The sequence below is a fragment of the Natrix helvetica genome, assembly GCF_964273705.1.
Source record: "Natrix helvetica genome assembly, chromosome: 14".
Lineage (NCBI taxonomy): Eukaryota > Metazoa > Chordata > Lepidosauria > Squamata > Natricidae > Natrix > Natrix helvetica.
The window spans coordinates 7,881,657-7,892,866 of record NC_138564.1 but is presented as its reverse complement, the minus strand read 5'-3'; the positions used below and the strand labels follow the sequence as shown (position 1 = coordinate 7,892,866).

The following is an 11,210-nucleotide window of genomic DNA, read 5'->3' as shown; positions in this document are numbered from 1 at the left end:
ACTAGAGGAGGAATAAAACTAGGGAAAGTTTTGGAAAGAACGCGGGGTGCACCAATTTTACTATTTATATTAATATTGATTGTTTCCTGGTTGCGTATTTGTACCCTATGACTATCATTAAGTGTTGTACCTTATGATTCTTGACGAATGTACCTTATCTTTTTATATGCACTGAGAGCATCTGCACCAAAGACAGATTCCCTGTGTGTCCAATCACACTTGGCCAATAAAGAATTCCATTCCCTTCCCTCCTGTCCTGTCCTGTCCTGTCCTGTCCTCTCCTATCCTATCCTATCCTATCCTATCCTATCCTATCCTATCCTATCCTATTCTGTTTACTTGTGTCCGTCCTCGCCTCCCCGGACGGAATGGGTACAAGTCACCATAGGATAACTCGCTTCAGGGCAATTCAAAAAAGGAATTTCATTTTTTAAAAAAAAAACTATTTTAATTTTTGTTATTCACGTTTCATTTTTGCCCCATCCCTTCAATGATTCAATTCCACTATATTTCTCCGATATTGGCGTAACTCTTTTTAACGTGGCCGACGGGAAAAGAAAGGAGCGACCCTGGCTGCGCATCCAACCGGGCTGAATTCGGCGCAAACGGGGTCCGGATGGCTCCCTTTGCCTGCCCGCCAGCGCGGGAGGTGCCGGCGAGGAGGAGGAGGCGGCGGGGCAGGGCGAAGGCGCGCTCTGCGGCGCTCTCCGCCAGTTGGTTGGAGGGAGCGGAGAGGGGCTGGGGAGGGGAGGGACGGGCCCTGGGCGGCGGTAGGGGGGAGGAAGGGTGAGGGGAGAGCCGCGTTGGAAGCTTCCGTTGCTGCTTGCCTTTCCTCGCCACTCGTGGCGTCCACGCCAGCTGCCCATGGAGCGCTGACCTGGGCTCGGTGGGCTTCCCCGCTGCCACCCACCTACCCACCCGCCCCCGCCCCATGGACGAGGCGAGCCCCTTGTCCCCCAAGGCCAACGCATTCAGCATCGCTTCTCTGATTGCAGCCGTCCAATCCGACAGCGAGGAGGAGGAGGAGGAGGAAGAGGAGGAGGAGGAGGGGGAGGAGGAAGAACCTGCGCTGGACTGTCAGCCCGGCACCGCCTTCGCCGTCGGGAGCCTTCGCAAAGCTTACCACCCCCCCGCCGCCGCCGTCGCCACCCGGAGAAGGATGCATTTCAGCGCTGTCACCCGAGACATGGAAGGTAAGGAGGCGAAAAGGAAAATCACTGCCGGGTCTAAGCTCCGGGGCTTTTTTGCTCTCCGCCGCCCCTCTGGAGACCCCCCTCCCCCGCCGAGATTCGGACGAAGGGGATTGAATGGGGGACAACCCCCCCCCTTAACCCACCCGCCCTTAAATCTGCCTGCCCGTTCGCTTAACTCAAATAAGAACCTAACCCTACCTCTGGTTAAAGACGCCCCTGCCCTTCGCTTCTGGAAAAGAACCCCTCCCTTGCGGTTGAACTAAAGGGGAGGGGGGCTCTCAGAATAGGGGGCTCCTGACCTCCAAGGCCAACGCGATACGGGACGGGGGCGCAGGGATCCTGACTGAAGGGCGCCAGCGCCAGCTGTCCAGCCAGCCACGGCTGTCTTCCCAGCGCGGCGCCCTTACGGTGTCCTCGGCTGCGGTCCCTTCGGCTGGGAGCTGAAATCCAAGCGGTGTCGGGACACCTACGATCAAGGCTTGGCCGGCCTTAGCGGAGGGTCGTGGGACCCCGAATCTAGCGTCTTCTGCCCCTTCCCCTGCCCCCTCCTTCTTTACTGCAAGCCAGAACAACTAGACACACGGATAGTTTCCTCCCATGCCATCACTCTGCTAAACAACTAATTCCCACAATACTGTCAAACTATTTACTAAGATTGTATAACTCTTCTTCTTCTTCTTCTTCTTCTTCTTCTTCTTCTTCTTCTTCTTCTTCTTCTTCTTCTTCTTCTTCTTCTTCTTCTTCTTCTTCTTCTTCTTCCTCCCTCCTCCTCTTCTTGTTTCTTCTTCTTCCTTCCTTCTTCTTCTTCCCTTCCTTCCTTTTCTTCTCCTCCTCCTCCTCCTCCTCCTCCTCCATCTCTTTCTTTCTTTCTTTCCTTCCTTCCTTCCTTCCTTCCTTCCTTCCTTCCTCCTCCTCCTCCTCCTCCTCCTCCTCCTCCTCCTCCTCCTCCTCCTCCTCCCTGTTTCACCGCAGTTGTGTGGTCTCAAAGACACGACATCCGTAAGGGACACCCCAGAATTAGCAATCTGAAAGATCAGTTGGCTGTAAACCCTGAATCCGAAACTTCAGGCCGCCGGCACCCAGGCAAAGTGGCTAACTAAGAAGCCCAAATTGGCTTGTTTTCGGATGAACCCCAGGTTGTCTCTCGGCATCCTCACACTTCAGGCATCCAGAAAAGCTGGGCTTGAAACGGTTGGGGGTGGGGGGCGACCTCTCCCCTCCCTCGCTGTCCCATTGAACCCCCACGGTTTTGTTGACAGGTCCATGGGGCCCCGGCCTCTTTTTGGACTCGTCAAATCAGCCCACCCGGACACCAGACCCAGCCGCGGCTGCATTCACACAAGCAGCTCAGTTTAAACCTCGGTTGAGCCTGGTCTACCATTGCTACGGCTTAGTTTACGGGTCGGTGTGTTGGGTCAGCCTAGAAAAAGTCGGGTCAGGCTAGTTCGGTGTCCAGGAGAAGTCCGCTGGGCAAGTCCTGCTGATTCTCTGAGTAAATCTTTAGTTAACCCTTGAGTACCGCGTTATCTCTAAGTAATCGTGCCCTCGGAATAGAAACCTCTACATCATATATTCCTTCGTTTCCGTGAAGTAAATTCTCCATGGACACCTTCCGAAAGCAAGCAGGTATCTAACTGGGGTGCAAACATAAATATTTTCCTCCACGGAAGCCTCTTCTGATGGAGGGGAAACAACCCAGGAGCTCAAGACGGGAGGGAATAAAGCTAGCAGAAGCTGTTACTCTTTTAATGACAGCTTCCTGTCAATTAGCGAGCTCGCCACGAGCTGTAGGGCAAACTCACGTGTCTGTAGGTCTGCGTGGAGAGGGGAGGGTGGTTGTGGTACGCAGCGTGTCAGAGGCAGGAATACAGGAATCTGTCCCCGGATTCACCCGATATGTTTCGGGTCCTGCTTTGAGAACTCCCGAACTATAAAATAGCTTAAGGTGGGACCAAACCCTAGTCTAGACTCCTTGAAAACGGTGAGCTGCTAAAACAAGGTTAATCAAAGCTTATCAAAATCTGGGATGAAGAATCGCAAAGATTTTGCTCTTCAGCCGGACGGTGTCGCCCGTTTCTCCCCCCCCTTTTTAAGGGGCTATTTCTTTTAAGAAAGGCCAAAATGACCCAAAAAAAAAATGAAATAAAATCAAGTTCCGTGCGTTTATCTTAGGCTGGGTTTAGAGACCCACAGATGGCTCTCTAAATCACAGATGGGTGTCTAACTGGCACGTTCTAACTCCCTGGCATTAATTGCCCACAAAATCGGGTTTCAGACTTAATTAGTACGCAAACCTATTTAGCAATGCTTGTGTTTGTACCAGGTTCTTACAGACCCCCGAACCACAGTTTTTTTAAAAAAAATACACATTTTAACTCAGCTTGCCAAGCTTTGCGGTTATTTTCGCGTGCCTGGACCTGCCCACCTAAAATGCTGGTTTGAATAAGCCACGATGTAATTAATTTAGCCCAGCGCTTTGGGCTAACGCTTCTCACAACCAAAGCCAAAAACCTCACACATAAGCCCCACTGAGGCACGGTTTATTTCCCAAAAATAAATGTTAATATAGTTCTCGGTAAAAGTGTGCGGTGACTTAGGAAGACTTTTTTTTTTTTTTAAAAAATGTGTTCAAGTGAATAAGAAGGAAGGGGAAATCGTGAATTCAAGACCCTTCTTAGCCACAAAAGCCACCTGGGTGACTTTGGGCCAATCACCAGGAGACAGTGAGTTCTAGTCCCTTCTTAGCCACAAAAGCCACCTGGGTGACTTTGGGCCAATCACCAGGAGACAGTGAGTTCTAGTCCCTTCTTAGCCATAAAAGCCACCTGGGTGACTTTGGGCCAATCACCAGGAGACAGTGAGTTCTAGTCCCTTCTTAGCTGGGTGACTTTGGGCCAATCACCAGGAGACAATGAGTTCTAGTCCCTTCTTAGCTATGAAAGTCAACTGGGTGACTTTGGGCCAATCACCAGGAGACGGTGAGTTCTAGTCCCTTCGTCAGCTGGGTGACTTTGGGCCAATCACCAGGAGACTGTGAGTTCTAGTCCCTTCTTAGCTATGAAAGTCAACTGGGTGATTTTGGGCCAATCACCAGGAGACAGTGAATTCTAATCCCTTCTTAGCTATGAAAGTCAACTGGGTGACTTTGGGCCAATCACTAGGAGACTGTGAGTTCTAGTCCCTTCTTAGCTATGAAAGTCAACTGGGTGACTTTGGGCCAATCACTAGGAGACAGTGAATTCTAATCCTTTCTTAGCTATGAAAGTCAACTGGGTGACTTTGGGCCAATCACCAGGAGACGGTGAGTTCTAATCCCACCTTTGCCATGCAAGCCACTCGAGTGCCTTCGGACCAGTCCTTCTCTCTCAGCCCAACCTCCCTCACAGGGTTGTTGTTGGGGGAAAGTAGGAGGAAAGTGCGGTGTTCACCGCCTTATTAGTAAACATAATAAAGGCAAGATAGAAATAAGTGAGTAGTTCACGGTTACACACAGTGCAGAAGAGATGAAAAGAAATAAAATGGGAAGGAAGGACACCATCATTCAGACAATATACTGTATATTACAAGAAGCAACACGTGTAAAATAACAGTTGTGGGTCCACTTGAGAGCTGCAGGTCAAGAGAAAGCGGTCTCGCCTTGACGGCTGACCCAGGCCTTGGAAAAACCAAAATATTTCTCTGAACTGGAGCACAGCAGAGAAACCCGCAGGGTTTTTGACCTAAATATTTGTCCCAAATATTTGCGATGGAGGTCGAGAGGCTGTAGCTATCAAATGAAGAAAAATACCCCGCACATTAGGCGCCGGGAAATCCCTCCTAACCGAGTTGAGGGCAGAGAATGGCGGTGGGGCGTTTGGAAGAATGGAGGGTGGAAAGAGAAAATAAACAACGGGAGCTTCGCCTGAATTTTATCCGATTCTTTCTAGAGGATTTTGCAGATGGTCGAGATTGTTTAAAATGTCCCAGACTGATTCAGAAAAAAGTCGCCTCCCCCCCCTCACACACACACCACACACACGAATAGACACACACACACACCTCTATTATCTGTTTGTCTATCCTAATTCATCCACCCACCCATCCATCTATCTCTATCTAAATTTCTCTTTCTTTCTCTCTCTTTTTCTCTGTCTCTCTTTCTCTGAATTCCTCTCTCTCTCTGTCTTACTCTCTAAATTCTTCTTTCTCTCTCTCTCTCAATTCCTCTTTCTCTCTCTCTCAATTCCTCTCTGTCTGTCTGTCTGTCTGTCTGTCTCTCTCTCTCTCTCTCTCTCAATTCCTCTATTTCTCTCTCCTTTCTCTGTTTGTCTCTCTCTCTTTCTCTCTAAATTCCTCTCTTTCTCTCTATCTCTCTCTGTCTCTTTCTGTTTGTTTGTCTCTCTCCCTCATCTAAATTCCTCTATATTGCTCTCCATTTAATTTAATTTAATAATTTTAAATTTTAATAATTGACCTTAAGATATTCAGAATGTTCCCAAAAAGAAAAGGAAATTTCCTATACTGTCCTATATTGTATTATTCTATTCTACATCTCTCTCTCTCTCTCCATACCTATGCAATATCTATTTATCTATCTATCATCTATCTATCTATCTATCTATCTATCTATCTATCTATCTATCTATCTATCTATCTATCTATCTATCATCTATCTATCTATCTTACTGTATATACCGAACTATTAAAAATAATCCTAAAAGTCGACACCCACTTAATGGCACAATCATCAACAATAAAAAAATTAAAAGCCATCGCCCTCTCTCGCATAATGAATAGCTCATTTATCGCATAACCGCATAATTTATTATCTTCTCGCATAATAAATAGTGACGGTATCAGAAAGTTTAACTGCGGGAAGGGAAGAAAATTATGGCGCCTCCACCTCCGCTGATGTCAAATCGCGGAGTCTTTGCACGAACGGGCCGATAAGCGACCTCTCTCGCCGGGCGGGTTTCAAGGGCTTTCGAGGGGAAACCGCTGTAGGGAATTATTGAACGGGGGTGGTAAGGGGGGAAAGATGAGGGGAGCTGGAGGGGTGTATGGAAAAATGCTTGGCTCGTTTCCTCGCCCCCCTCCTCAAATGCCTTGTCTTTCAGTGGCATCTGACATTAAAATAAAACGGAGGATGGCTCGCGCGTCCTCCCCTCTCGCCGCAAATCTCCAAAGGCGAACTTTAAAAAAAATAACCACCACCCCCTCCAGAACGAGAATAAACCCCATCCAAATTCCGCTCTAGTCCGGCCTTCCAGAGGGAAGGCGTTTCGCCCCGTATTCCATCCAAGCTTCCGATCGCCCCGGTTAGATCTTGCCCGGAGCTTAAACGCCGGCTGGAGGCGCGGGGGAAGTGGGGTGTCTTTTCAGAATGGGGCTCCCCTCTGAATCTGTTCAGACCCCTTTCGGAGGGGGACCTCGCTGGGTCTCTAGCCCAAGCGCGCAGGGTTAGAGTGGCGGCCCGTGGGGAAGATGAGGACGAGGACGGTGTGAAGGGGTTGCCGGATAGCCCCCCCCTCCTCCCTCGTTCCTACTTCTTGCTGGTGGAAGCCAAATTCCTCCGGCAGGAAGGGCGGACGGGAATGTACACACACACACACACACGAAGGGATTTCCATATATATATGGAAAGGAATATTAGAAACCAGCCCATTCCACTTCTTTTCTCCCGAGACCTCGTCAAACATTCCCGGAGGGAGGGGGAAAGTTTACCTGCAAAGGTGGCTGGCTACCCCCCTTTCCTCCTCCGTCTTATCTCGAGGCAAGGCGGGGAGGAAAGCGAAAATCACATCAGAACCGGTTTGGCGGCAGCCTCGGGGACACCCGGCGAGGCACCCTCGCAGCCAAGCCCGAGAGAAAAGAGAGGCGAACAAGGTTTGGAGGGGGGCCGACGGGGGACAAGCCTCGCCCGGCGGCGGCTGCAAGCACATTGTTGGCTGCCTCGTCGCCTGCCTCCCCTCCAGGCTGGCGAGAAAAGGAGAGGAGAGGGGCGGAGAAGCTCCATGCTAGGCGCTCGCAGGGAAAGGAGACCAGCCAAGAGCCGCGGTGCTCGCTCCCTGGAAGAGGCAAAAGGAGCGCGCCGCCGCGCCCTCCCCTTCCCCGCGCGCAACTGGAAGCAGGAGGGAGAGCGCCTCGGCTGGCCAAACCCCGGTTGGGCGGAGAAAAGGGAGAAAAGAGCGCAAACCCTGCCTTGGCTGCGCGCACGAACTGGTTTGGCTCCGGTTGGAAGTAGGGAAGGGCAGATCTCCCCTCCCCATCCTTAACTTTTGCTGCAAGCTTTGGTCTCTAAGGGGGCGGGGGAGAAAGGAGGAGGAGAAGTGGGAGGAGGAGGAGGAAGGGAGGGGTGTGTGGAGACGGGGGAGCGCGCGCGTGGGACGTGCGCGCTCCAGGCTCGAACTTGGCCGAGCGCAAAAGCGGGGGCCGGTGGAGCGCAAGAGGCGGCCGCGAGGGACGCGCCCCGGACCGCTTCCTCGCGCGTTCCAGGAGCCCTTCCGAGGCGCGCACGCCGCTGGCCGGCCGGCGGAGTGGCTGGCTTGGCGGTTCGGGGTGCTATAAGTGGAGGCGGGCCGCGACGGGGCGGCCCAGAGCCCAGCGGGAGGGAGGGAGGGAAGGCAGGCGGACAGGCGAGGGAGCCAGGCCGGCCGGCGGCGCTTGGGTGCCCTCTCCGCCCTCCTTCTTCTCCTCCTCCTCCTCCTCCTGCTCTTCCTCCTCCTCCTCCTCCGCTGCTCACACTCTCTCTCTTTCTCCCTCTCTCCCTCTGGCTCTTCCTCGCCGTCTGCCTGGAATGATCTCAGCCGTCTCCAGCCCGTGGCTGACGCAGCTCTCCCATTTTTGCGATGTTGCAGCTTTCACCGCCAACAGCCTGAGCAGCCTCAACTCGGCCGCGGCCGCCGCGGCGGGCTACCCCCACCTCCCGCCTTCCCCGGCCGGAGAGACCTACGGCCAGCATGAGCCGCCGCACTATGAGCCCTGCCCGGGCCAGCCGCCGCCGCCGCCTCACCACCCGCCGGCCCAGCAGCAGCACCATCACCAACCGTCGCACCACCACCACGGCCAGGCTCAACACGGCGGCTACTCCTTCGCGCCCGGAGCGGCGGGCAACAATCCTCCACCCCCGGTGGGCTCCGAGGCTCCCGAAGGCGGCGGCGGCGGCGGCGGCGGTGGAGGAGGTGGTGGAGGAGGAGGAGGAGGCGGCGGTGGTGGTGGAGGAGGAAGCAGCGGATCGGGGTCCGGCTCTGGAGGATCAGGCCCGGCCTCGACCAAGGCTCCGGTCAAGAAGAACCCCAAAGTGGCCAACGTCAGCGTCCAGTTAGAGATGAAAGCGCTGTGGGACGAATTCAACCAACTGGGGACCGAAATGATCGTCACCAAAGCCGGCAGGTTAGAAGCTCCCCGCCCCCGCGGGTCTCTCCAAAACAGATGCGCGGGGTGGGTTGTGTGGGGAGGGGGCTCTACTTCCCTGGCGTTTGGAGCGGGGGAGGCGGTTCCCAGGCTTCGCTGCGCCGCTTCTGCGCCAAAGGGATCATTTTGGGGCAGCCGAGGGTTGCCCGCCTTGCACGCGCGCTCCCTTGCGAGGACTCGGCCGTCTTGCCGCGTCTTTCCCAGGAATTGGTGTGTGTGTGTATGTGCAGGTGGGCAGGCGGAAAAGGCTTTTGGGTTGCCGCGTTTAATTTGCTGGGTGGGGGAAACTTTTGGATGCTAAATGCTGATGGAGTTCGCCTTACTGTTTAATCCTCCGCTGCTTTTGCTCCCGAAGAAGCAAAGGGGGTGAGGTGCAGCCGACCGTCCTTTGTAGAATGACTGGAACACACACACACACACAGACACACACACACACACACACACACGACAAGAGAAGAGAAAGAAAGAGAGAAGAGAGAAGAGGGAGAGAAGAGGGAGAGAAGAGAAAGAGAGGAGAGAAGAGAGAGAAAGAGAAGAGGGAGAGAGAGAGAAGAGAGAGAGGGGAGAGAAAGAGAGAAGAGAGAGAAGAGAGAGAGAGGAGAGAAGAGAGAGAGGAGAGAGAGAGAGGAGAGAAAGAGAGAAGAGAGAGAGGAGAGAAAGAGAGAGAAGAGAGAGAAAGAGAAGAGAAAGGGGGAGAGAAAGAGAGAGAAGAGAGAGAGAGAGGAGAGAAAGAGAGAGAGAAGAGAGTGAAAAAATGTGATTTTATTAATGCAAGAAACATTGACAAGTTGATTCCTAGCCGCTGCCCGATTTCGCAGGCTTTTTCCTACCTCCTTAGGCCTCTCCTACTTTAACGGCAACGATTTCCCTCCGGCTCAGCATATGTCCGTCCACTTTTCTGTTCCTAAGGCCACTTTTTGTTTTCCTTAAACTCGGGTCCGGCTGTAGGTACAAGCTGAGACAAGAATCACCTTTCGGGGACGGGGACGGACACACACACACACACACACCACACACACACACACACACACACACACACACCACATACACACACACACACCACACGAGATCGAAGGCGGGTCTGCGTAGTTTGCAGGAAATGAAAAAAATGTAACCGAAGCCCGGGTCGGTAATCAGAAGAGGAATAATTAGCTGCGTTGGCTCATGGCGATAAGTGATCGGTTCATTACGGGCAGGGGAAATATCTCCGGAACCTCCGGTTGCAAAAACCCGTTTTAGCCTTCCTAACTCGCCGGCGTCCAAGGGCCTCCCCGCCTCCAGCGTGCATGCATGTCGCCCTTCGCTTTTCCTCTGGCTGGGGAGGATGGGACTTGCCGCGGAGGAAAGTGTAGGGCGGCGTGTTTTTAAATTCACCGGGTCAAATTTTCACTTGTGGTTTATTCTGCGAGGGAGAGAGTTGGAAGGGCTTTGAATGAATTGCTCTGAAGTTCAAGGGGGCTCAGGATTTTAGATTCGGTGCCCCGTCCCAGACTCTTCCTTCCTTCCCTCCCTCCTCCCCTTCCCTCGTTTCCTTTCTTTCCATCCTTCCCTTCCTCCCCTTTCCTCCTTTCTTTCCTCCCTCCCTTCCCTTCCCTTCCTTTCTTACTCCCTTTTCTTCCTCCCTCCCTCCCTTCTTTCCTTCCCTTCCTTCCTTCCTTTCCTTTTCTTCCTCTCCGTTTCCTTCCTTCCTTCCCTCCCTCCCTCCTTTCCTTCGTTTCCTTTCCTTCCATCCTTCCTTCCTTCTTTTCCTTCCCTTCCATTCCTTCCTTCTTTCCTCCCTCCCCCCTTCCTCCCTCCCTTCCCTTCCTTCTCTTCCTTCCCCCTTCCTTTCTTCCTCCCTTTTCTTCCTCCCTCATTCTTTCATTTCCTTTCCTTCCCCTTCGTTTCCTTCCTCCCTTCCTTCCTTTCCTCCCTTCCCCAAATGGAGCTTCATTGAAAAAGCCGGAGCGCAGATGAATTGACCGGATAGCATTGTCCCCAACTGGTTGGGCCGCTCCGGTTCTTAGCCATGCAAAACTCCCCAGCAGAACCATCCCAGGAGGAGGTAGCATTAACAATGAAATCCAGGGCGGGGAAGGGGTGGGTGAAATAAACCAACAAGCCACAGATTCCGTGACTCACTTGCCGTTTACGTTCCTGCCTCTTTGCAAAACTTTTGCAAAACTTTTCGCGTCCTTTCCGGCGGCGCTTGCGGTAGCCGTGGCGGTAGCGCTGGCCTTGAAGCCTTCCAACCCTCAGCCCAGGAAAGGGATCCAAAGCCGGGGGCCCCTAGGACCAGTCGCAATCTGCTTAATTAATTAATATCCCCCCACTTCCCTTCCCCGAGCGCAAGAGAAAACGTTCCTGTAAGTTAGGAACGGCCGGTCGCTGCTGTGGTCGAAGAAAAGAAAAGAATTTAGAAGAAAATGGCCACCGATCCCAGCATTTCACGTAATTGATATCGTAGCGTTGGAAACCTGACGTTTAGTACAACGTGTGTTTGTGTGTGTACCCGAAAGCATATGTGTGTGTGTGTGTGTGTGTGTGTGTGTACATATGTACACATTTAAAGTAAGTATACATATGGGTGGGTATAAATATAAGGAAGCATATATGCGTGTGTGTATATGTATATGTATATATGTA

At 52.6% G+C, this 11,210-nt stretch overlaps 1 protein-coding gene across 2 annotated transcripts in view; it reads left to right on the top strand.

Annotated features, from left to right (window-relative positions):
- Positions 1-830: 830 nt before the first annotated feature.
- The window catches only part of TBX1 (T-box transcription factor 1), a 51,149-nt gene continuing 40,769 nt past the window's right edge, over positions 831-11,210 (top strand). Inside the window, exons 1-2 of one of the 2 annotated variants that reach the window (XM_081966903.1) lie at positions 831-1,193; positions 8,030-8,564. In XM_081966903.1, coding sequence (XP_081823029.1) covers positions 932-1,193; positions 8,030-8,564 — 797 coding nt within the window. In that variant the 5' untranslated portion in view covers positions 831-931. Of the gene's footprint in view, positions 1,194-7,978; positions 8,565-11,210 lie in introns of both variants that reach the window. The other variant, XM_081966902.1, reaches the window with a different exon arrangement.